The 26,956-nt window shown below is 39.7% G+C and overlaps 2 protein-coding genes across 6 annotated transcripts; both read left to right on the forward strand.

Annotated features, from left to right (window-relative positions):
- Positions 1-1,341: 1,341 nt before the first annotated feature.
- On the forward strand, positions 1,342-13,182 carry si:ch211-63p21.2 (FH1/FH2 domain-containing protein 1). Of its 2 annotated transcripts, XM_067447589.1 has the most exons (10): positions 1,342-2,202; positions 2,307-2,787; positions 6,469-6,612; positions 6,760-6,942; positions 9,517-9,636; positions 9,709-9,870; positions 10,256-10,485; positions 11,762-11,981; positions 12,073-12,187; positions 12,243-13,182. In XM_067447589.1, the coding sequence occupies exons 2-10, from the start codon at positions 2,338-2,340 to the stop codon at positions 12,284-12,286; spliced, it is 1,668 nt and encodes a 555-aa protein (XP_067303690.1). In that variant the 5' UTR covers positions 1,342-2,202; positions 2,307-2,337; the 3' UTR covers positions 12,287-13,182. The 2 variants fall into 2 exon arrangements, with proteins under 2 accessions (XP_067303690.1, XP_067303691.1); XM_067447590.1 differs by having other exon boundaries at positions 1,344-2,787; positions 12,258-13,181.
- A 1,083-nt stretch (positions 13,183-14,265) lies between these two features.
- On the forward strand, positions 14,266-25,684 carry LOC137080742 (heterogeneous nuclear ribonucleoprotein C). 4 transcript variants are annotated; one of them, XM_067447595.1, is made up of 10 exons: positions 14,266-14,390; positions 16,475-16,508; positions 17,879-17,923; positions 20,022-20,287; positions 21,678-21,750; positions 21,837-21,884; positions 22,534-22,691; positions 23,221-23,334; positions 23,412-23,530; positions 24,255-25,684. In XM_067447595.1, the coding sequence occupies exons 3-10, from the start codon at positions 17,919-17,921 to the stop codon at positions 24,351-24,353; spliced, it is 882 nt and encodes a 293-aa protein (XP_067303696.1). In that variant the 5' UTR covers positions 14,266-14,390; positions 16,475-16,508; positions 17,879-17,918; the 3' UTR covers positions 24,354-25,684. The 4 variants fall into 4 exon arrangements, with proteins under 4 accessions (XP_067303696.1, XP_067303699.1, XP_067303697.1 ...); XM_067447598.1 differs by having other exon boundaries at positions 20,022-20,158; XM_067447596.1 differs by lacking the exon at positions 16,475-16,508 and having other exon boundaries at positions 14,281-14,390.
- The last annotated feature ends 1,272 nt before the right edge of the window (positions 25,685-26,956 follow it).

Below are 26,956 nucleotides of genomic sequence, written 5' to 3' on the forward strand. Positions count from 1 at the left end.
CTTCAGTAAACGCTTCAGCCCGACGAACATGTGTTCAATGTGTCTATATGTGCTACAAACGTTTAAGTATTAAACTCTGGACATTCACTACGTCAAGCCTAAATGGTTAAGAGCTGAAGTCCTTGGACTGTATACTTCACCAACAGCCATTTAAAAGAGGCAATTACGTCCAGGAAAACAAGCGGCAACGACTTCTGAATGTGTTTAGCTGCAAGGTAAAACAGGCACGTTGGTTCTTAAAGCAACTTGAATTCTGGAGTTCTTCAATTATTTATTTAGTTATTAGACTTTTAACTCTTTCCACGCCATAAAAAAGTCTGTACTATAGTAATAGTAATAACTGTACTATGATTAACTTGCCTATCCCTTTTGACCAGTAGGTGGTGCTTTTATTAAAAAAGTATTATGGTGCCAGTGTGAGACAAAGTTTGTTGTGAATATGTCAAAGCGGTGCAGAGCTACAGCCTCAGAATCAGCTTGGCATCATGCCAACAATTTCTTTGATGCGTTACTCAAGAATGGTTTGGTCAATCAGAAAAAGCTTTCGATAACTTTTTGCCGACATGGTCTGAAGATGATCCGAGGCAATTTAGGTGGAAATCAGAACAACGGTGTAGGAGTAGGCTTTCAAAGAAACGTAACATGTTGGACAGCAAAGTTTGAGCAAATGTGGCATAACTGGTATCATTGTTCTTATGACTTGAAGAATATATTAAGACCTGTTAAAATAGGCAAAGGTACTTGTGTCCTTCTCCTATAAGTGTGTCAAATTCTGTGAAAATATCTCATTTTGTTTAGGAGTTATACAGATTTATATTTATGAACATTTTAAAATATAAATTTGGCCATTAACATTTAGTAATTTTTCTATGATGCACTAATGTTTTTTTAAACATTAAATCACAAACTGTAAGGCAAAACCTGGCATGTTCGGTATCGTTGGACTCGACAAACATTCAGGAAATCTAAAGAGAATGCTGTGAAAATAAGTTAACCAAATTCAAAGTTAAAAGTATGTAAGTATTTATTTTTACCACCCGCTGCCCTGACACTTCTCAGGCGTCTTCACGGCATGGCATGATGGTCCATACCAAGTTTCATAACATTAGGCTAATGTGTTCATAAAATACAGCATTTTACAGCAAAATTCAAAATGGCTGATATTGGAAAACTGGGTACTATTCGGCATGTAGTACCAAATCTAAAAAGAGCAATTTTATGATTTTTGGGAAACCATTCAGAAGTTATGAGCAAAAATCTGCAGACCAGAAGGTGGCGCTGTGCCAAAACTGGTCTGAATATGCTAAAGCATTGCTGAGATCCAGCCTTCCATTTAATTTTGCGTGCTCTTCGTCGAATTATGATTATGAATGATACTATGGGCTGCCATAGACTCCCAGAGTGGGGGGAAAAAACGGAAGCAGAAGAAGAATAGGAAAGCCAAAGGATACAATAGTTGTCATCGCACCTATCGGTGCTTGGCCTCAAATTACCACTGAATATATTATACAATTTACTCAGAATTAGGGTTGTTCTGATCCCAAACAATCAAGTATTAGCAACAGTAATGATGACTGACCAAAAATCCATATGCAGTCTGAGTCTCATAATGGTCCTGAAAAAGAGGGAAGGAGAGCGAAAGGGTGGAGACGGAGAGATAGTGAAGTTGTGTGTACAGGAGCAGTGATATAAACAGGAGATGCTGGAGAGATAAGGAAATTAAGGGAAAGGGCGCAACTCAAATAAACACTCAAACACACATACTCTTTTTTGTCTAAACGACCCCTCATAATGTCTGGGACACAGACGGAGGTTCACGTCTCCACTCACCTAAAGAGCTTCAGTGCAACGGAGCGCTTGAAGCGAAGATGACGGTGTGATGTTGGGAGAATGCACACGCAAGGATCTATAATATTTGAGCCGTTATAGATGCTTGAAACGCAACGACTACGCCAGGATTCGCTGGAGAGCTGGGAAATACACATCACATGATGTGCAAGCTTTTCAGACAGATGTTGGAGAAGCTCAAACTCAAGGTTGAATGGTTTTCAGAGGAGCTGCGTCATCTGCTGCACGTTTTATGACTGGATTATCTTTACCAGCTTTTATTTATTTTTTACTTTGAAGAACATGGAGCTTCTTGGTACAAGGCAAATCTTTTAACATTGGCGGATCATTTGCAACCATTAATGGACACTCAAGGTAAACCATTCTTCTGAAGTAGTTCTATTGAGACTGGATATTTGGCCATTGTGTTTAAGCAGAAGAAGTATCATTTTGCACAACATTTATTTACTTTCTTCGAGTTTTTAGAACATAAATCACCAAGAAGACCCAATGAAACAAGCCGAATCCTTTCTTCCCGACACCTCTGGGAAGTCCCTCATTAGCCACGCCCATCTGCTCCGCCTCAACACTCTCGACTTCTCCGACCTATGGGATGACGAGGATCTTGAGTTGGACAGTATTGATGAAGACTCCTTTCACACTTCAGCCAATCAGACTCCAGCCTCTCCCATCCCTCCGCCCCCTCCCCCTTTGGCCCCTCCCCCTTCAGCCCCTCCTCTTCCTGTAGCCAATCAGTCGCCGTCCAGCTGTCGTACTCTGAGGCTCCACTGGAGCGCACTGTTGAGTCTGCAGCCTTTGCCGAGAGTGGGCCGCTTCGGGCCTCAGTCAATCTGGGCCGGTCTGGAGCCGGTTCATCTAGACACCAATAGACTAGAATACCTGTTTGAGAGCAAAAGCAGCAGCCACAGCGCCCTCTGCAGTCTGATGGAGCGGCGACGGGTAAGACGTTAATGTTTACATAGACACCCAAATGTAAACCTTTCATTAAAAGGCTGGAATACATTACTCAACTTTTAAACAGAACAAAAATGGTGACAGAGAAACAGGGCATAAACCAGGCCTTTTCACCCCAAAGTGGTTTATTGGCTTCACTCGCTCCATCACAAGCCTTTAACATCCATCAAATATTTCCTTTTCACAAAAGGTTCTTTAGATATTTAGGAGTTCAAGAGTGTAGTGATCAGGATTCTCCCCTAAAAAAATGATTGGGCAGACCAAACCATAAGTCGTGGAGACCTGAAACGTTGAGGGATGGTAATAATAATAATAATAATAGATTTTATTTATAATGCACTTTTCATTCCGAAGAATCTCAAAGTGCAACAGGGGGGGGAATAACAACAAAAAATGAATAACAAGTAAAAATATAGAATACTACAAACAATCAACCAACACAGAAAACAGAACAGAAACAGAGCTGATGGTGAACAGAAACAGAGCTGATGGTGGACAGAAAACAGCTGATGGTGGAAGTCTCTGTTAGCTCCGCAGCACACTGTGGTCCACTCCATGTTTCAGATTTCTCCCAGCGGCAGTGTCCCGATGACATCGTCGAGGCATGACAGCTGAAGACCAGATGACGGGGCTTCTTCATGATGATTCAAACGATGGGGATCGCTGCAGCACCATGCAGGAGGCAGAACATTCCTCCGGGCACTTCTGTGGATACACCGGGGCCGGCGCAGATGTCCAAGCCGCTCCACGGTCGCAATGCAGGACGGAACAGCGGCGCAGCCGAGAAGCAGAACATCCCAACATCATGCCGGACGCCGACGACGAGAGCCCGGATGACGCTAGCCCGGTGCAAACTTCAGCCACCATGCAGCTTAAGCCCAAGGGAGACCACCAGTGAGCACCCGCGGCGAGAAACATCAAATGTCCTCCAAACCAGAACCAACCGCAGCAATTCAAACATAAACAATAGAGAAGCGGTTGAAAACGGCGAAACGACGAACAACGACCTCTCAGTGGCTGCCAGCAATCAGCAACAGTCCCAATTGTAGCTCTGACTGTTAGACTAGTCACAAACATAAGGACATAAAATAAAATGTAAATCTAATAGTACAGTAACATGATTTGTTGTGGGTGGAGAAGCGGCGAACAGACAACGCCAGCGTCCTCTCCCCCACGTTGCCTAGCCTCAACTCCAACTACAATGTACTACTAGGTACTAGGTAGTACTCACTCCATCTACAATGTCACCAAGGCTCGCCCCAATCGGCCTGATGGTGGTGCTACAGCGATAAAATTATCTAATGGTTCATAATTGAATGGTTGGTTCTAATGGTTGGTTATTTTGTATTTTTTGAAAACCTACTTTTGCAAACCAGTGCAGAAAATGTCTCTAGAGTCTGACTGTCAATAATCAGCAAAAGAAGGTCGACATATCGATGTATGTGATAGGATGCTAAAACGTTCAAAGTTAGCGTGACCACTTTTACTAAAACGGCTGTCACTCTTGAACAAAATGAGATCATTTCAATACACCTAGTATGGACTGGTCTGTGGTCATGTGAAAAAAAATGGTGTCGATTGGCAGTTTGGTGGCACTATAGCAGGGAAAAAACATGAAAATGGCTATAACCACCCAAATTTTAGTCCAATTTATTTAAAAATTGGCATGCACTGTCTTTGTCCAAGGTGCTGAGATAGTCTATGAGGACATTCACATTATTATTTAAAAAAAAAACAGGACCGCCATTGGCCAATGAACTTGGAGCAGCTATTAGACAAGGTTACCAGATCAGAACAAAACTCAATGGGCCTGTTTGGCTCGTGGCCCTAGGGGTCTGTCTGAAATCTGAAAGAAACACATATTTCCTTAGTAAATTGCCTGTGTTGGCTGTAAAAGGTCTTTTCCATCAATGATCTAGGTGGTTACCGGCGTAATAAAGAAAACATAATACATTTTTAAGCAAGCACTTAAAGGCCTTAAAGCGCTTGAACCTTGATAATTGCTGCTGGAAGCTATAGTTTTAAAATGTTTTTCACACTAAGGGGGCAAATCAATGGGCAACCAAAAATGGTTGTTCTATTGCTGTGGATAAAAAATAAAAAAAACAAAATAACAAAAAAATTCAAAATAAAAACTTTTGGAAGCTTTATTTTTAAGAAAATAGGGGGCTTTATGAAAAAAGTCTAAAGAAAAACTTAATAAATAAATAATACAAATCAAGATTAAATAACAACTAAATAAATAACTAAAACATTGATAAAATAAATAAATTGATTTAAACAATTTGAAAAATAATAATACATGTACAGTAAAAAAAAGTAATATTCTAACTAAATATTTCCTAATAATATTGTATTAATATTTATAATAGATAAATGTGATCTTTTTTCATAAAAATATAGCTGGCTTTTAAATTTTAAAATGGGAGGCCTTCAAACAAATGATCATCTGGCATCGAAAAGACTGAAAGCGTTTCTCAATGTCAAGGAAGGATCCTCGGAAGCCAGAATTCTAAGGATGCCACGTCATCGACACTCGACGAAGGACTGTTACAATGTCGATGATCCTCGGAATTCAACCAAGGACTGAGTCCTTCGTTCGAAAAATATGTCATATACAGGAAAGGATGCATATGAGTAGCCTTCGCACTCTTCGCGTTCTCAAATCACCCACAATCATATGCGCGCAGCTTTGCTATCAGACGTTCCCGGAGTCGGACTCGGAGCGTGAACGGGGCAAATATGCTTGTATCGGGGTTTGTAGATGGGAAGAAAGGAGGCGGGAACCGGCGAACGTTCAACAACTTTATAATAGCCCCCTCACGTGCGACTGCCCGCACACACATAATAAAACATAAACAAACCATAACATAAAGTCCAGGCCTAGTCCTCTCTCGTCTTCCACGCTCCTCCAATTATACTCCCATCACTGCCGTGAGCCGAGACCGGTGTGGCGATCAGCTGCCGCTCATTATCACTCCACCGGCCCGCACTCACGGTCCCCTCACCTCGCTGCTAGCCACAATGCTTTTATTTACATTACCAAACATTTGTTATAACCGTAGTAAATATAAATAAAGTTTAACGTTTAAATACCGGTACAAATTACTACTGTATTGATATTAAAAAAATACAAATAACGTTACACATAATGTTATTTATGGCCAACGGACCTTTTCACTGACGTAATGACGCAATGACGTGCACTTGCTAGCCTGTTCCATTTACGTGTTCTCCGAATGCTAAAGAGGAGCCTCGCCTAGCCTCTGAAGGAAGTGACTTGGAAGGATCAGTCCTTCTAAGGAAGCATCCTTGACATTGAGAAACACCTACTGACCCTGCACTAAACGCATAACAGACGTTTCAAGGTGTTCCAAATACAACAAAATCCTGTTGCTAGGAGACGTGTTCTGAAGTCAGTTCAAAACATCAAGCATGTTTGATCTCCCCTGACTATGGAATCAAAGTCTGAAGCTTTTAAACCAGAGTCTGAGCCGGGTTTGCTGTGAAATCTGTCAACTCCAGCTGGCTCTGACTTTAGGCAGCTATAGCGTTGACTGAAAATCGGGTCAAAAACCGTAGTGTATTCCATCCGCAAGCCTTTACGTATTGAGTTTTTCTGCATTTGTCCTTTACATCTCTCTCTATCTGCTTTGGTTCATGCAGCAGAAGCAGCCGTGTGTGTGTGTATTGGGTGTGAAGCGCAGTAACATCATCACTATAGCCCTGAGCGGCCTACCACCGGCCCATCTGCTTCCTCCTGCCATATTCAGTATGGACAACACCGTATTAGACAGAGAAGACATCCAGGTGTGCTCCCTACAGCGCAGTTCACCTCAGAGTCTAAACTTGCTTTCTAAATACAGTCTAATTTTGAATTTTAAAGAAGTACTGCATTAGCATGTGTAGTCTATGAAAGCAGAAGTGTTTGGTGATATGCATTTGTTGTGGCTTTAGAGGTTGCAGATGCTGGTTCCAACCGAAGACGAGCTGGATCTGATCGAGGAGGCGAAGGCCAAGGCCCCGCGCTCACCTTTGGGCCCCGCCGAGCAGTGTCTCCTGACCCTGGGGAACGTCCCTAATCTGAGTGCCAGACTCCAGCTCTGGGCCTTCACGCTGGACCACGACAACCTGGAGAGAGTGAGAGAAGAGAAACTGAGTGTTCGCCAATGAGCACGTTTACATGCACACTCTTAACCCGATTATGCTTAAGAAGCTGACAAAACGTGTGCATTGCAAAACCCAGTTAGTTCTACAAGTTATCTAATAGCTATATTTATTCCTTTTCTTTTGAAATCAAACATTTGTGATATCTTGTTGTATCCCTGCATCAATGGGAAGACAATTCCCACTGTTGGTGGGAAGACAATGGGAAGAACATTGATCTCCATAATGGTGAGTAAAACAAGAAACTTTAGTGGAGGAAATGAGTGAAAGCCTATTAAGAATTGCCCTGCCTCAAAACCTTTTTTTTACTTGACAAAAGGGTAATCAAACCATAAAAAAATATTCTTACCTTGGGTTTTCTGAGTAAAAAAGGCATTGTGTGTGCCTACACCACTATAGGTGAGGTATTCTCAACCCTGGTCCTCGAGGGCCACTGTCCTGCAGAGTTTAGCTCCAACCCTAATCAAACACACCTGAACCAGCTAATTAAGCTCTTCAGGATCAGTAGAGAGCTATAGGCAGGTGAGTTTGATCAGGGTTGGAGCTAAAGTCTGCAGGACAGTGGCCCTCGAGGACCAGGGTTGAGGACCCACAATACTGGAGGTATTACTTAAATTTTTGATAAAGTCTGCCAGGTTACCAGTTGCCACGTTATTGGTTTGCATGTATCCATGTAACCATTATAATAGGTTAAAGGGATAATTCACTTTGAAATTAAATTTTGATATGTTTTAGCTTACCTCATGGGCATCCGAGATGTAGGAGTATTTGTTTCCCCAGTAGTTTCAATTTTGATAATTTTAGGTCAAACAATTCTTGTCTGTGCCTCACATAATGCAGGTCTATGGTCACCACCTCAAAGAGCACACACAGAGAAGTCCAAATTAAACAATCCCCCATCGTACATACACACTGATGGCCTAAGACACGAAACGAGCGGTTTGTGTGAGAAAATGAACAGTATTTATTTACTGTACACCACAGGAAACACGTACACGCGCCCTCGGATCAGTCGGACGTAGTGGTGTACAAAAGGTAAAAACGATATAAATACTGTTCGTTTTCTCACACAAACCGCTCGTTTCGTGTCTTAGGCCATCAGTGTGTACTTACGATGGGGGATTGTTTAATTTGGACTTCTCTGTGTATGCTCTTTGAGGTGGTGACCATAGACCTGCATTATGTGAGGCACAGACAAGAACGGTTTGACCTAAAATGATCAAAATTGAAACTACTGGGGAAACAAATACTCCTATATCTTGGTTGCCCATGAGTTAAGCTAAAACATACCAAAATTTAATTTCAAAGTGAACTATCCCTTTAAATCAAGATGATTTTTGAGAGTTATCAGCGTATCGTGTGCATGTAAACATGGTCATTGTAAATTGAATTTTCCAGCAACCACCCAATAATCCCGACCCAGCTAACATGGCATGCATTGGGCCAATGTTGGCACAATCTAGGCTTGAGGTATGGGCCCTACAGGGGTTTATCCATGGGTCCCATGTCGGCCCTATCTGAATTAGCCCATACTTAGGCTAATCCGTGTAAGGCGCATACACCAGGATCATTTCATGCCTAAGCTTTTTGTTTTAGAATGTTCAGAGAACGTTCAAAGGTAACATTCTTGGAATGTTTGCAGAAATGGAAGGTTAAGAATTAAGCATTCTTTAAAAAAAACACACATTCAGAAATCATTCAGGAATAACATTTTCATAATTTAATGGGAGTGCCTTCACGTGCTATCAGAAGTTTCCTACTTCCCACTTCAGAAGTCGTGATTACGAGCTTGTTGTGTTCAGGCGCTTTGTTGTCGGAAAGAATGGAGGGCGCCAGGCTCATACTTTTGTGTGTCTTTGGAAAATGTTATTTTAACACTATAACCATTTCAGTCAATTCCCGGTCCCAGAAATTCATAGAATCACTGGCAAACACTAGCAGCACAACACGAAAGCATATTGTTCATAATCACATTCACAATAAAGGCATAATGTAGACAATAAAGGCTGCTTAAAGACTAAAATGGCAATAGTTTTCAGCCATACATGATCCTATTGTATAGCTACTTTACCACACTAAGATAGTCAGCTTGCTCACTATTCTGGAATGATGGTCAACTAGATGCAATTTTCGATGTGTTTAAAATACACAATATGCTTCAAATGTACTACTTTGACGACAAAAAGAGACAATGAAATTGTTGTGGAAAAAAAAAACTAATAAAACACCTGCCACAGCAGAAATTCATCTCCCATCTGCCATTTTGAACGGTTATGACACGCCCATCTCGGGAACTCGGGTATCAAATTTATTTCCGAACATCCCAGTGGTAAACACGACATCAGAGGGCTTTCATGTGCAATGTTTACCTCGAAAGCTCGTATTTACGATAATTCCGATAGCACATGAAGGCAGAATTAGAATATATTTTTGTTAGCTGGGATTATCTATTATTGTTTGTAGTCAAATCTCTATCAACTAAAGAGCATTTTGATTTCTGGTGTCTGTTTATTTGTGCTCCTCATTGGCTTATGTGTGTGTAAACAGGAAATCGCAGAGCCGCTCTTCCATCTGAAGCTCGCCATGGAGCAGCTGGCGGCCAATCAGACGTTCCGCTGTATACTTGCAACCGTGCTGGCCATTGGCAACTTTCTGAACGGCTGTAAGGTGAGTAAAGACGTGTGCACTGCGACCCCTGATATATCCTGCACATTGCATGATGGAGTGTGTTTTGTATAGGCGAGGGGCTTTGAGTTGAGTTACCTGGGCAAACTCTCTCAGGTGAGAGACACACACGGCCGGCGGCCTCTTCTTCATCACGTGTGTGTGTTGTTGCTCCAGCTTTACCCACAATCATCTGATCTCTACTCAGACATCACTGCTGTCACAAAAGCCAGCAAGGTATGTGTCTGTTTTGTACTAATATATTGTGCTTTATGCACTGAATGTGAAACAGCAAACATTTCAAATCACAGTATATGCAGTATATACTTCAGCCAGAGGCGTACACTTATCTAACAGCTCGGGAATCAATGGTTGAATTGCATTTTTAATTCATCGAAGTGTAAAAACGCCTTTAATGATGGCAGCCTAAGCAAATAATTGCACAGGAAGATGATACAAACTATGATCTTTTTTAATGGAAATTGAACTCTAATTTCTGTGCATTGCATTGTGGGAAAGACATGAGTGCACTGCAAAAAATGCTCGTCTTATTTAGGATATTTTTATTGTTTTCCATTTTTTTAGTGTTTTTTTCTCTTGTCTAATTTTTCCTCTCTCAAAGTGTGACTACACTCAAGTGCAGCAGAATCTCTCCCAGCTCGAATCCCTTTGCAAAGCATCCTGGGATCAACTAAGACTTCTTGAGAAGGATGGAAAGAAGAAGAAAGGTGGAAGAAGAAAAGAGGAAGGCGGAGAAGAGGCAACGCTCCATCATCGGCTCCCTCAGTTTCTGAAAGACTGTGAGGAGAGGTTGAAGGTGCTACGAGCAGTTCACAGAAGAGTCATTAACCGGTAAAACTAGTTGCTAACTACAAATTAATGTCAACATATCAGCATTTTCCTGGAAACATTTGCACTCTCATACACCAATCAGGCATAACATTATTCATAATTTTGACCCCTGAAGGTGTGTTGTGGTATCTGGCACCAAAATGTAAGCAGCAGATCATTTTAGTCCTGCAGATCATTGCAAGGTGGGCCTCCATGGATCAGACTTGTTTGTTCAGCACATCCCACAGATGCTCGATTGGATCGAGATCTGGGGAATTTGGAGGCCAAGTCAACACCTCAAAATTGTTGTGCTCCTCAAACCATTGTACATGGTCTCAGCAATGCTTAGGTAGGTGGAGCGTGTCAAAGTAACATCCACATGGATGGAGGACCCAAGGTTTCCCAGCAGAACATTGCCCAAAGCATCACACTGCCACAGCCGTTCCGCCTTCTTCCCATAGTGCATCCTGGGGCCATGTGTTCCCCAGGTAAGCCACACACACACACCCGGCTGTCCACATGATGTGAAAGAAAACGTGATTCCTCAGACCAGGCCACCTTCTTCCATTGCTCCATGGTCCAGTTCTGATGCTCACGTGCCACTGTTGGTGCTTTCGGCAGGGTCAGGGGTCAGAGGTCACCCTGACTGGTCAGCGGCTGTGCCGCCCCATACACAACAAACTGAGATGCTCTGTGTATTCTGACACCTTTCTATCAGAACCAGCATTAACTTCTGGAGCAGTTTGAGCTCCAGTAGCTCGTCTGTTTGATCGGACCACACGGGCCAGCCTTCGCTCCCCACGTGCATCAATGAGCCTTGGCCGCCCATGACCCTGTGGCCGGTTCTCCACTGTTCCTCTTGGAGCACTTTTGATAGATACTGACCACTGCAGACCGGGAACAGCCCACAAGAGCTGCAGTTTTGGAGATGCTCTGACCCAGTCGTCTAGCCATCACAATCTGGCCCTTGTCAAACTCGCTCAAATCCTTACGCTTGCCCATTTCTCCTGCTTCTAACACATCAACTCTGAGGACAAAATGTCCACTTCCTGCCTAATATATCCCACCCACTAACAGGAGCCGTGAGGAAGAGATCATCAGTGTTATTCAATTCACATATCATAATGTTATGCTTGATTAGTGCTTATGAAATGTCTGAAATTTCAAGCATGTAACATTAACTAAATCCATTGAATATGCTCTCAGAAAAAAATTGTGCTTAGCGTTTAAATTCATTTCTCAAAATTACCCTGGCAATTCATACAATGTCATTAGGTTCATTTCTCCTTTCTCCCAGATTCCACTCGTTCCTGCTCTTCCTCGGTTACTCGCGCTCCATGGTGAGAGAAACGAGCGCAGATGCGTTTTGTAAGACCGTCAGTGACTTCGCTCTGGAGTACAGAGCCACTCGCAATGCTATCCTTCAACTGAGGGAGAAAGAGAAAGAGAAAGAGAGGGAGAAGGACAGCCAAAACACGCCTAAACTCAAAATCAGACTCCAACAAAGTACATCTGATGTAAGTAAATGGCTCTTATTCACATATTCTGCTCTATATTTTGGATAGAGAATAATAAGGAGGCTAGATAATGATAGATGATTTACTGTAGGAGAATCAGGAGCAGGCGAAACTTGAGGAGGTTTTGAAGACTCCTGAATCGTCATCGTCTGTCCACTTTGACTTCACTCTTCCAAGACAGCGCAGCAAGACTTCTGACAAGAGAGGTATTAGATTTTTTGCCAAATTGTATTAAAGTAAAAATGTTTATATTTTCATAAGGATTATTTGTTGCAGGTTGTCTCTCTGGACGGCTGAAGTGGTGAAGACTTCCTTCAAAAGTCTTGCCCGTTGATGCATCAGCTAATTATATTTTCGAGTATGGAAATAAAACTTGAAATAACATCTCTTTTCCGTGATTTATTAGCATTGGTACTGCTTTGTTTACATGTTATAGTACATTAACAGTACAGTGGTGTAGCTAATCTACAGTGAACTGACTTTAGCAGTCTTAATTCCCTGTAATGATTCTCAATTTCAAATATTCATAATATTGCTTGATTAGAAAGAATACATGCTTTGTGAAGTTTAATTATTTTACGACAACCATGGTGCTAATGGTTTAGCCTACTGATGCTTGAAACTGTTCAATATTAAATGCCATAATTATTACAGTTAAACTTATTCTTCATTATATAAAACAATAATCAATAAGGAATTTGCTAGTGTTTTCAGAACATTTCTTTGTTTGTTTTACAATAATATACCACATTTTATTGTAGTAGAAATAGCTTTGTCAGAAAATGGTTTACCAGAGTACATTGAAAAAAAGGCTTTTCTAATTTTTTTTTTTTTTTTTGATTGTTTCCAGTCTCTTAATCAAGATGATTTACTAATAGGTACAATGACATAAGATTTTTTTTTCTTCCTTTCTGGAAAATAAAATCTAAATGAAGTGAGTTTTTGATTAAAACAAACCAAATGATCTGCCAATGGGTTAATAACAATATCATTGTTTTTGATTGAAATCTTGTGTCTTGTTTGTTTCTTTCACAAAAGTTGGTTTTGCTTTTATTCTCCACTTCCGCACCAATCTTCCTGAAAAGTGTGCAGACTCTCATTTGCTGTGTGCTACATGGTTTTACAACAAAAAAAAATTCATGGTTATTATAAACCATGGTTACCACAAATTAACCATGGTTTCATGCTACTCTGACCATAGTTTAACCATGGTATTTGTGGTAAAACTGTGGTTACATAAATGGTAATCAATTAGCCAAAAAAAAAAAAAAAAAAAAAAAAAAAAAATTGGTTAGGCCTACTACACTTTTACTATAATAAAACCACAGTTAATTACCGTAAGGGTTCCTAGCGTTTGTCACCTTTAAAACTGCCATAGAGTAAAAAACTAAAATAAAATAAACTTTAGAAATAGTGTATCTGGTGCACTTTTTGTTTGTTTATGTAGTGCAATTAGAGCTAAGTCGCTTAAGCAAACAGACTAGCAGAACACTATAACAAGACACTTTTCTGAGCCACTCCCAGGTCCAAGTTTATGTCTACTTGGTCTTCATTTCACATCATTTAAACATTTAAAGCATGTTGCTTGCCATGATGGATTGTTGTAGACAAGCTTTAAGAACAATATATCTAAAGTTCACATTTAAAACGCATTGGTTTCACATTAACTTTAGTTCAACACACCATTCATTTGGCAAAACAGTGTTAACAGTAATAACATCTTGAGTCTTGACTTTATGTATACAGTAAAAGGATTCAGTAATATATATATATATATATATATATATATATATATATATATATATATATATATATATATATATATATATATATATATATATTAATCCTTATAAGTTACCAACCTGTTTGAAATCTCGTCTTGTTTCTGTCCCAAAGAAACAGAAAAAAACAATTTTGAACAAGACGAAGCATATGATTTAAGAATTGTACATATTTGGACTAGAAACAAGACAACAATACTAAGTTAGGAAAAGCATTTTTTGCAGTGTACATTGTCTTTTTGTTTTGTGAAGAATATTATTTCACATTTAGCGACCTAAATGAGATGGGCAGCTTTTGTAAAGCGATTACTGCTTACGAGAGAGCGTGCTGTTTACAAAACCCTGCATCCACCAATCAAACGTGCTCTTTATTTAAAAAAGAAACGCGTCCAAGAGACGGACGTGTAAATCCACCAATCGGTGTCGCCTGTTTCTTCAGCGTGTTGAACAGCAGCCAATGATACGCAGCTATGCAGCGCGGGGGCGGGTCTTGTCTTCAGTGCGCATTTGCCCGACGCCATTTCGTGCACTCGTCTGTTGGTCGGTGTCTACTGAACGAGCTGGTACGGACTGTATCCACAAAACAGTACAGCACCGAATTTTAATCATTTTTAGTCTTAAACTCCCGGTGAGTATTTTGATTCGAGAGATTTTTGTCACTTTTTATTTTTGACTGACTTTGAACTATCTTTGGAGAATTTTTGTGTTTTTTATTTTTATTTTTAATGCATTTTTCTGGTCATTTTCTGCTTGGCTTTGGTGGCGTACATTTTGTGATGCCGTGGTAGAGCAGTGGAAAAAAAAAAAAAAAAACAGATTTGCTTTGAGAGGACCGCACCATTTTATTTTTATTTTTCGAAATAGGAGTTATTTTTCACCCCATTTTTTGCAGGACTACTGCTAGAGCAGCTGGTTTATTTGTTTTTTTGAAGTTATTGTGGAGGGAATGTCTCATGGACCGGTGGTTGTGTTTTCAAGATGGGGTCGTTTTTCCCTCCATGTCCGGGATTCAGAATATAAACGCGTTTTAAATCCATTTTTAAGATGACAGACTGTTTTCCCCAACATGAGTAGACTATTTTTATTCAGCTGTAGACATTTGGACTGAGCATGTCGTTTTTAATGCGGTTATGTGGGCGTTATTTTTGCTCCTATTTTTGAGGGCCGTTGCGTTCCAGGTTGAATTTTCAGGCGACGTTTTTGCAGGTTTTGAATTGATCCAACACTTTTAATGGACTGAGAAAACACGTTATCTGTCTCATGCAATAATCTATAACAATGCATGGACCACTTAACACTTTTTACATTTGCATCCCTATGCAAAATCATGTAAACGGTCAATCTTTCCATTAAAAGTACATCAAGAATGTTAAATTGAGCTGGTTGCATTACTATTTAATAAATGTGTCAAGAAGTGGGCCAAGAACAGTATTACTGCCTCATGCTGCATTGATTCAATTGGATATTACATCATATTTGTGTGTAGTCTAATCCAAGAGTTATTGTAGAATGTCTTGATATGAAAATTATATTTATGTCCCCCCTCCCCACACACACACACTTGCATATCAGAATTGAACAATATTTCCAGTGTAGTATCACATCTGAAAGTGCTTTAAAGTTGCTGTTTTCTTTCTGTGCTTGATGTAGATTATACAAGTGTTTGTCTTTTGTGTTTGGTATCTTGTATGAGTATACACCAAATCATGTTCCCCACACATTTCCCAACTAGGCACACATCAACATCATATTCCAGCTTAAACCAATTTGTGGCTTTGTTTTTATCTGATATGTGTAGATCAGGGGTTCCCAAACATGATAATCATACACATCCCCAAGACATTGGGTATGAATGACCAACCTGTCCATCAATCAATGAAAAAAAAAAAAAATCATTTCTTTTTTTAGTATTTTTGTCTTTCTTTCAGCTCTCCCAAGAAACAAACAAATTTTGAATCAAGATGCTTTTACTGAATATCTAAAATGACATGAGATATTTTCTTGTTTTCTGGAAAATCAAATCAAAATGAAACAAGTTTGTGCTTAAAATAAGCCAACTTATCAGAGAATTTAGCTTGTTTAAAGCAAAAACTAGATTCATTTAGATTTTCTTTACCCAGAAAACAATATATTGTATCATTTTAGATATTTATTATGCATCTTGATATGTTTTTTTGATATTTGGGCTGAAAACCAGACTAAAATAATAAATATGAACATTAATTACATTACATTTGGTGTGCTATTTTTACTCTCAAGAATATTTTGTATAACTATAATATTTTTTGGATTGTGGGGGGAGGAATTATAAACTTTCATTGCAGTTATATCCGAAATGCATTTATGCTAGAAACAAGTGTTGCGATGTAACTGCCATTCCCATTGCATTGCGATGCTCTACTGTATTTTATTTTTCACATAACTTGTGACCCACACTTTGGGAAACCCTGGTCTAGACTGATGTCTTTGTATACAACACACACACAATCTCTAAATTCATGAAGGTCACACTTTCATAATCAAGTTTACAGTTTACACCTAATTTGTCATGGAGATCGATTTATCCCCATCATGTAGACTTCAGGTCTAGTGCACTCAATTGGTTGTAAAAAACAAAACAAAATACATTTTATTCTCGCTCCTTTAGTGAGTTAAAAGGGACTCAGATCTCAGATGTTCATTTCTGATTTTATTCATTTTGTTTTTTTGTAGTTTTTGAGGCAGCTTTTTTGACCCACGTCAATCCGTAAGTTGGTTTTACTTTTTTTCTCCACTTCTGCACCAATCTTCCTGAAAGTGTGCAAACTAGACTCCCGTTTGTTGTGTGCAGCCTTAACTTGCTTCCGTCACCTTTAAAACCGCCATAGAGTTAAAACAAATACTTTATAAATAGTGTATAGTGCTTTTTTGTTACTGTAGTGCAATTAGAGATATGTTTATAGTCTGAATTCGCATAAGCAGACTAGCAGGACACTAAATTACATTTTTTCTGAGCCACTCCCAGAGAGAATCCCAGCATTTGATACCGAGGTCTTCCAATTACAAGTGTATGTCTACTTGGTCTTCATTTCACACCATTTAAACATTTAAAGATGAGTCTTTAGCATGTTGGCTGCCATGATAGATTGTTGTAGACAAGCTTCAAGAACAAAATCTGAAGTTCACATTTTAAACGCATTGGTTTCCCATTTCATTTGACAAGGATTTAAAAGAATGTTTACTGTAATAACATCATGAGTCTTGACTTTATACAGTAATGCTGTGCTATTTAAATATTGATGTATCCTTAAATACCACCTTTGGGAAAGCAATGTTGTCTTAAGCACATTTTAGTGTTGAGTAATTGTAAATCTAATATTGAGACATTAAAATAGTCTCCGTTCTTCAACTTCCTTGAGGAAAGACGAGGCAGCATTTCTACAGTAAGATTATCATACAAGTATTACCAATTATAGGTCCTGATTTCCCTAAATTCATGTTTACTGTCCTACTATCTCTTATAGAGCCTGAGGAAGATTGAGTTTTCCATTTGCACAGACCTCTGACTCGCTTTGTAGTTGGCCTTAAACTTTCATCTCTATAATTCAGAAATGTCCTGCAGACTCCCTGATATTCATCTCTTTGTTCAGCGGGCTGTAATACAGATTAATGGTGTGTCTTAAGCTGCGCCGAAGGCTTCACTCGATGGACCTTTTTAATCTTCTTTGGCGACCGTTTTAAAGGGTTCTTTCATTAGCAAAGGATTTGATGCGTCATTTAATCACGTGACTAAAAAACGTCACTCGATTTCTCCCCTAAATTATAAGGGTTTAAGTTTGGGGATAATGTGACATTCAGTGGCTTTAAGCAACATTATGGTGACATGGCTGTTCTGTTTCACTTGGCATATCTGTCTGGGTTTCACTTTCTTTGCCTCAAGTTTTGTGCACCAACCACTGGGTGGCAGCAGCCGAACACTAGACTGCGTTTGACCTTGGAAAAGTGTTAAAATTGGTGTGACGTCTGTTAAAGTGCGGTGGCTTACATCACCCACCCACACAGTACGACCTTCACCCACAATGCACTGCTGAGCAGCAGCTCAACGGTGTCCAATAACGACCCTCTTCTCTCCAACAGAATCAGGCAGACCGACGACTCGACCTGAATTACAGACAGAATGGAGTGAGTTCTGACTATTCAACCCCCAACTTCCCCCTCAGCACACTTAAATTCCTCAATGTGCACGTTATGTGGCGGTCTAAGCATCCAAAGATATTTCCAAACACTGCCCAGTCCAGCTCAAACACACCAGTTTACTCCTCAAACGTGTCGTAAGCACAGGAAATGATCCACACACATAGTTACTTCACAAACCAGACTCATTTTAAGTGCTTTTCCATGCATTTTACTCATCATTAAACCCATAAACAAAGCAAAGTGATGATACAACACCTCTATTTACTTAGATAGAGTAACTAATGCGGTTGACATTTAGTTTCACTTCTGTACTTTTAGTTTGCATGCAATATGTCAACTGACCGTACATCTCCACATTACACGCCCAGGCCTGGTGTGTGCAGATATAAACACCTTCTCCCAACAAACTGTATAAACCACAACATATACGCCCTTATAGTTGATATGTGAATCTTCTGATGTCAAATGTATATCTAGACTCACTAGTACATGAAAGCTTCATATATATAACTGCTGTGGCTCTGATTTTAAACATACTAGATGATATAACTTATGAAACTAATGTAAATTATGATGCTTAAACATTTTATCTACAAACTGTATCTTGGAAATGTTTGTCCTGACGCCAAATGTCTGGTAATGTTCACAATGGACTAATTGATAATAGATCTGGACTGTGATCTTCTGGTCATGTGGTTCTGTTTTAATCTGTAAGAAGTCAATGTGAAACCAAAACCGGCCCATTTACCCAATAATAACACGTTACTGCTCTTATTTTCGAGCGATTCGTTGGTGCATGTTATTATAGAAGTAAAAGGGTTCGTTTCATGTTGACTTTCCAGAACTGAGCCGGTCTCACTTACTAGTTTCCATCCACATATTTTGGGATATTGCATAAAAAAAATGCTCTGTGCATAAAATCGTAAAATGCGTATGAAGTAAAATATACACTCGATTGAATTTTTGCTTCCGATAGAAATACATGCGTGCGTGAACTGTTATGGAAACAAATGCCAAATAAATTCCCCAATGCGCAACAAAAAACAAATGTCCTCAAAAGATAATTTGATCGGATAACCGGACCAATCATTGCACGTTGAATGTTGTTTATGGGTACGTTCAAACGACAACGATTGGCTAAAAACAGAAAAATTCGTCCTTTGCGTTTTTCTTGTGCAGATGACAACATTGACAAAACGATCCCCGTACACGCGGATCTACGAAAACTACAAACGCTGTATTCTGCTGCCAGGCCAGTAGATGGCGATCTCACTTTGTACAATACGCGCCTATAGACCAAGATAATGCGCCGTTTTCCTCAAATTGTGTTTTTCAGGCACCCAAAATGCCATTATCATGTAAATGAAGGGCCAAATGCATGAGAAGTTTAGTTGAAAACGCCTTCCGTCATTCTGGAATCCCTGAGCTAAAGTCTTTCGTCATTCCCAAACATCTTTTGAAAACATGGGATGGAAAACGTTTTATGCGAAATTCCAATTTTAATTCGCAACTTTGGATGGAAACATGGGTATACTGCAAAAAATGCTCTTATAATTAAGTAATTTTGTCTTGTGTCTAGTCTAAATATCTAAATATTCTTAAATCAAGATATATTTACTAGATAAGTAAAATGACACAAGATATTTTTCCTTGTTTTCTTAGAAATAAAATGAAGTGAGTTTTTGCTTAAAACAGGTAAAATGATCTGCCAATGGGGTGAGAAAAATAATCTTGTTTCTGATGGAAATCTTGTTTCGGTCCCAAACAGAAATAAGATTATTTTTCTCACCCCATTGGCAGATCATTTTACCTGTTTTAAGCAAAAACTCACTTCATTGTTGATAGTTTTTCCCAGAAAACAAGCAAAAATATCTGATGTCTTTTTACTTATCTAGTAAATGCATCTTGATTTAAGAATGTTTAGACATTTTGACTGGAAACAAGAAAAAAATACAAAATAAGAAGACCCTTTTTTGCAGTGTTCTGAGGCCGTTAGTGTTGGTATTGACAAGCTAATTTCTCGCTTTTCTTTCCTGTGTTTGTCGATCTTCTGCACCCCTTCCATTCCTCTCTGTTCGCCCAGACATTCCCCCACAACCAGCAGCCTGATGGCCAGCAACGTCACCAACAAGACGGACCCGCGCTCGCTGAACTCCCGGGTCTTCATCGGGAACCTCAACACCATGCTGGTGACCAAAGCTGATGTGGAAGCCATCTTCAGTAAGTACGGGAAGATCGTGGGCTGCTCCGTGCACAAAGGCTTCGCGTTCGTCCAGTACGCCAACGAGAGGAACGCCAGAACGGCGGTCGCTGGGGAAGATGGGAGGATGATCGTCGGACAGGTGCTCGGTAAGTATATTTCAAATCAGCAACTAAAATCTGACATAAACAGTCCCATATAAGTGTACACTTAGTTGCTGATTTGAAATATGTCATTTAAATGTGAATTTGGCAAGTTTTTAAGATTTCAGTATTTCCCCGTTCTTCCCAAGTCTGGTAAATCACACACAAAAAAATTAAGAATAAGAACTATATTTTGTTTAAAGTAAAGCTTAATTTTAGGAACATTACGTTTTTGGATTGAAATTTCCAAGACAATTTAGCATGCATCTATCCAAATTCTCACTTGTTTAGTTAAAATAATAATATTGTCAAAATGTCATGGCCTTAGAATAGGCTTTATGCATACAAAGTGTTTACTTTTGTGGTGGAAGCTATGGAAATAAAGCATTTCATGATAACAGTAGTAAATAAAAACAACATTTTTATGGTCCCTCTTATTTAAAAAAAAATAAAAAAAATGCAAAATTCACTTTTACATGGTGTTTGAACATAAATGTGTGTTGGCAGTGTGTGTACACAACCACCCTTTATTGACAAAAATCCATTCGCTCCTCTTTTTAACCCATATAAATCATAAGCAATGTCTCTGAATAAGCGTTTGCCGTTTCTATGCAATGTGACACTACATATGCTTAGGCTCCGCCCATGGCTGCTAACAGACTCCGCCCTATTTGCATAGACCCCGCCCACAGTGAGCTGTGTACAGTCCTGCATGTTTATCTCCTCGCCAAAACATTTAAGAAATGTATTTTTATTAAAGCTACTAAAGTTATGTTACTGTTATGTTATGTTAAAGTTACTGTTTTTCATATTAATCGCAAATATAGTAGTAGATACTGTATATGACGCTGATCGTGCTCAGAAAACCATACATCAGAAGTAAAGGCCGATATGACTTTAAAACTTATGCAGATCATAAATGTTCATGAGGATGAAGACCTGCAATGTCATGTAAGCGCGATAGAGATAATCTTTAAAACCAAACGTATGCTTTAGTTTAGTATCGGAGGCATGATCTGTACAGGCTCCGCCCTCTTCTACATTAAGGGGCGGGGATCAGGAGCTCATTTGCATTTAAAGATACATTCACATAAACAGCATGCTTTCCTTCCACTCAAAAATGGGCATTTACAACATGATCTGTGGGTTTTGGAACTGAAACTTCACACACACCTGAGACTTGTATTAATTCTTGTAAAAAGGGTATAATAGGCCCCATTATCGTTCTGCTTAACCAAGTCTAACCATTGCAAGATAATGTTTTACATGCCAGTGAAATGTCTGCATGCATGAGCACCTCATGTTTACCTTCATTCATTCATCCGAAGCGACTTGTCTCTTGAACACTAGGCCACGTGTCGGTTTTGTTGAATGTTCAATCTTTCTGTTTTTTCAGATATTAATCTGGCTGGTGAGCCCAAACCTCATCGGTCAAAGACTATTAAACGCTCTGCAGGAGATATGTATAGGTTTGTGTTTTATATTATTAATCTTTAAATATATATTGCATTATAAGAGCTTTCTAATGTTAATTGTTGGCCTTCTCCTCCCGCAGTTCTTCGTTTGATCTGGACTATGACTTTCAGAGAGATTACTATGACAGGTGAGTCCTCGCTCTTGATAGATTCACTCCCATTTAAACTCATCAAAAGCTTTTTTTGTTTTTTATTAACCCTTTCCCCGCCAGCGTTTAAAAAAAGTTCACAGCCACCGCCAGGGTTTTTGACCATTTTCACCAAAACTGAATAGCCCATAGAATAAATTGTTTTATGAATATCGGAGCAATATATCAAAATAAAGAGCTGACCATCTCTTTTAAACAAACAAAAAAAAACATTTTATTCTAGCTTCTTGCATTCCTATTTTAAAACACTTGAAAATGGTTAAGTTTCATTAAAAAAAGCTACATTTTGAACGAAAAGCGGAGAAAATCCCGTTTCTGTGAAAGATGATATGTTATGATAATGATCACATTATTTTTCATATGCATTTGATTACATATGATTGCTTGTTTTTCCCGTGTCTACTCGCGTGTGTTTTGATCAGGAGATTCAGTTCTCATTCAGAAGATGTGTAATAGCGCCTCCCTAGTGTCTGCCTGGAAAATTCAGTTTTTGGCCTGGAAGCGTTTTCTCACAAATAACGGAAAATTCTGTGTTTGGCGGGGAAAGAGTTAAAGGCTTTGAATGTCTTTCTGAACTGGGATTCGATTCCCAGATTGTGTGTGTTAATCTGAGCGTGTGTGATTTCAGGATGTACTCGTACCCGTCGCGCGTCCCCCCGCCCCCTCCTCCTCCACTGTCCCGAGCGGTGATCCCGTCCAAGCGCGCGCGAGTGAGCGTGAGCGGAGGAAGCCGCAGGACCAAGAGCAGCTTCTCCTCCAAGAGCAGCCAGCGCACCTCCCGCACCAGTGAGCACTTTCTCATGCCTCTTTATTCCTCAGGGTCTGGATAAGTAGGGTGAATTCAGGGTGAGTGGGACACTTTTTTTACTTTGAGATGACTTGGAAAAAGTGTTTCCCAATCATCCTGAATTCACCCTATGGAAAAAAAGAAAACAGAGTATGGAAATATGTGTGTGTTTCTATTGTGCCTCTATTCAGTTTCTTCAAATATGAAATTAAAGGGTTAGTTCACAGTAAGTGAATCTTGCACACAACGCCAGACTTGCATGACTTAAATGATCTGCTGCTAACATCTTGGTGCCAGATACCACAGCACACCTTCAGGGGTCTAGTGGAGTCCATGCCTCGAGGATCATAATGCTATTCCTGATCTGTATATTTCTCAATATGACAGTTTTTACTGTATTATTAATCAAATAAAGGCAGCTTTGGTGAGCAAAAAGAGACTCGAAAATGTTTGGAAATATTACTGAGCCCAAACAGTAGTGTTTAGGCTAATAAGTGTGTGTGTGTGTGTGTGTGTGTGTGTGTACAGTGAGAGCTGATGATCTACAAACCATCAAGAAGGAACTGACTCAGATTAAACACAAAGTGGACTACCTGCTGGAGAGCCTGGAGCGCATGGAGCGAGACCACAGCAAGAAATCAGGTACGAGACACCCAAACGGGTTCCACACGACCTGTTTATATTCAGCAAACACTGATTATTTGTGTTTGTCTGCACAGATGTGAAGGGTGGCAAACCAGAGGAGGCGTCACCACAGCACTCCAGCGGGAAGAAGGACCGCGAGAGCACGGAGATGAACGACTACGAGGACGAGGGAGATCTGCTGGAGGAAGAGGAGGTGAGAGAGAGAGAGAAATATAGAGCTGTTCCCATTCCGATTCTAGTATCTAAAATATCACCGATACCACAACAAATTACGGCATTGGTATCGGTGAGTACTTGAAAAATACTCGATCCGATCCCATAATTCTTAAACAAGACCTAACGTTAGTTATGATGACGAGAGATGCTCTTTTATTTAGTATTTTTTTCTTGTTTCCGGTCCAAATACTTAAATATTCTTAAATCAAGATTAATTTACTAGATAAGTAAAATGACATAAGATATTTTTCCTTGTTTGCTGGGGGAACAAAATCAAAATGCTGCTCCGAATGCATTGCAAACACAGGAGGTTGTGCTGTGTTGCCTCTAGCAAACACTGTTAGTGCAGTGAAGAAGAAATGAAAACGCTTTAGCAGCTATGGTTAGCAGTATTTCAGACTGGGAATTCGGTACTGAAATTGTTAAAATATGATGATACCTGTGTTTCTGTCTCTGGGTATATTCAGTACCCGCAGATGCGTTCAGTCGCTTCAGTCTTAATCTACACTGCAAGAAAATGCTCTTCTTATTTAGTATTTGTTCGTTTCCGTTCCAAATATCTAAATATTCTTCGATCGAGATGCCTTAACTAGATACATTTATTTATTAATATTTATAGATACACATTAGGTATTGGGACATCTCTAGAGAAATCCCATATCGCCTCGCTTGTATTAACTCTTCGCTCTCCGTTTGTGCAGATCAAGAGTCGGGGAAGAGAGGATGACGAGGAGGAAGAGGAGGGTGAGCAGGAGGAAGGAGAGGACGATGGAGACAGCGCAAACGGAGACCACTCTTAAACACGACAGACTCGGACACACATGCATGCTCACCGTGAGATATAGAGTAGATCCTCCGACCCTCAGTGCACAATTAAAGTTTCATTTCATAAGTCCAGAACGATAGCTAAGACTCTGTGGATCATGATAGCGAATCTCTGCTTGACAGACGACACTTTTAGACGGATCAATCGCATGAAACTCTTATTAAGAATCCTGATATTAACTAAAACAGCCGAATGGTAAGTTTCCTGCTTTTAGGATCGATTATGCGTCTGGCTGGAGTGAAAAATCCCTCAATGTTTGCAGTAAACTTACCATGTCGAGCTGTTTTAAGACTGGCGAGTGTGTTCGCGTAAGATTCGGAGGAGGAACTACTGCGCTTAGACGTGTTACGATTGGATTTTACCAAACATTTGAATATAAATTGAGCGTAGCTGAAGGTTAGAGCAAAAAAAACGAATTTTGTTAAACAAAGAGCTGACAAACCCTTAGTTTGTCAATGCAAATCAACATCCTCAACTAATGTTGGTCTGCTGGATGTGCTTTAGGGATTGACCAATTGATAGGGCCAGTGCGTTTAGATATTAAAGAGACACTAACAATTGGTTTGCACCAACCGTATCCTTTTAGTACAAACAGATTGGGTTGAAAACACTTCAGACACGTTCAGGTCCTTCTGTTTTGTTGTTTTTAAAGTCTTCGATTGCTGCATTAGTTACAGTGATGATAACGATGGCTGGAGTTTCAGGTCGTTCACTTTTTAAACCAGCCTGTGCTGAAAGATACCGCATTCAAATACCCATAAACGTCTTTATTCCCCAATGCATTTCATGATTCCTGTGGCTGTTCATCCTAGTCCTAACACACACTAGACAGTTATTAGATTGGTTTGGCGCATATTAGTCTCAAATGGCTCTCTTGAAGCTCTTGATGGACCCTGAACTTGCTGAATGCAGTATGTGAAGTTCATTTGTGTGTGTGTGTGTGTGTTGGTTCAAGCGCAACAATGCTAATTTTGAGAGTAAATGTACTACTCGTCCTGACCAGTGGGCGGCAGTGTGGCCCAGTTGTGTTCTTTGACCTCAGAAATAGTGTGATTGATTGACTGAAGGAAACCTTTTTTATATTCCATGAGGGGTCACTGAGTGTGAGAGAGCAAGTTAGGATTGTACAGTCAGCGTAGTTTTACCTATCGGTTTGTATTTGTGTACAGTGACACTAAGAGATGAGTTTGCTCCTGAAAAAAATACAAGATGTGTTTGTAGCTGTTCTGTTTTCTTCTTTTGTTCTGTTCGTCTTTTGTTTGGTCTGTGTATTAAGTTTCAATAAAACTACAAATGTTCATGACATGTTTGCTGTTATTGTAGTTTATTAGATTAAGTAAGACCACTAATTGTTGCAGAATATTAAATGTTAGTCCTTACCAATAATGTTTATTTTTTCCCCCAACACGTTGCCATGTTTACACCTGGGATTAAAAGTTAGTTTGCCCAAAAATTAAAATGATCGCATGATTTACTCCCCCTCATCCCATCCTAGGTGGATATGACTGTTTTTAGCCAAACACATTCTGGCTCTTCCAAGCTTTATAAAGGGAGTGAATGGTAGATTTTGAAGCCCATCCATCCATCCGTTCACTTCTGTGAGAGAAATATCCATATTTATAACTTTAGAAATGGTAATCTCTGGCTTCTGGTTAAAACTGAGTGGAGTTTCGGCTGACGAGTGACCTCTGACCCGACCCATGACATATTGATGAACGCGGAAGAGCAAAGAATGGAGCAAACCAAAATATTCGTTAAAGAGAAGTGTCTGTAACTCCTTAGGATGGGAGCATATATTCACATAGCTGACTTTTACCTCAAGCTCCTAATTTACTGCTTATTAATAGTTGGTAAGATAGTTTTGGATTTTAAGTTTAGGTCTTGGGTAGGATTAAGGGATGTAGAATAAGGACATTAATGTGTGCTTTATAATAAACAGCCAATATCCTAGTAATATACATGCTAATAAGCAAATAGTTAATAGTGAGATGAAAATATGGGAGGGCTTGAGTTTGTTGCCCAGCCCGATTTATTAATTTTTTTACCTCGAGAGGTGTCTACTTTCACCTAAGCCTACTCTTCTACATCTGGAGCCTATTACACAAAACTAGGATAACGGTTTAAGCCGGGATATCTTGGTGACCCTGGCTCAATTTATCCGCTTCTATACAGGTATCGTTCTTGATGTGAGTGTGCCTTCAGGGTACGTTTACACGACAGCGGTGAACTACATTTTGCACAGATGACAAGCTCACCAAGACATCCCGGCTTAATCCCTTCTCCTGGTTTTGCTCAATAGGCCCGTGGTTTCAGGTCTTCTGGCGGAACTCAACTAGCGTACAGCCGTAAGCCACTGATTATAGTTTATAAAGGTATAAATATGGATATTGTTCTTAGTAAAACGCATGGCTTCGCTTCAGAAGGCCTTTATTAACTTTATTGGGTTTCTGTTATGATGGATGGATGAAGTTTTTTGGTCTTCAAAATCTCAGGTTCCATTCACTCCTATTGTAAGCTTGGAAGAGCCAGGATATTTTTTGATATAACTCTGATTGTGTTTGGCTGAATGAAGAAAGT

The sequence above is a fragment of the Pseudorasbora parva genome, chromosome 1 (genome assembly GCF_024679245.1).
Source record: "Pseudorasbora parva isolate DD20220531a chromosome 1, ASM2467924v1, whole genome shotgun sequence".
Classification (NCBI taxonomy): domain Eukaryota; kingdom Metazoa; phylum Chordata; class Actinopteri; order Cypriniformes; family Gobionidae; genus Pseudorasbora; species Pseudorasbora parva.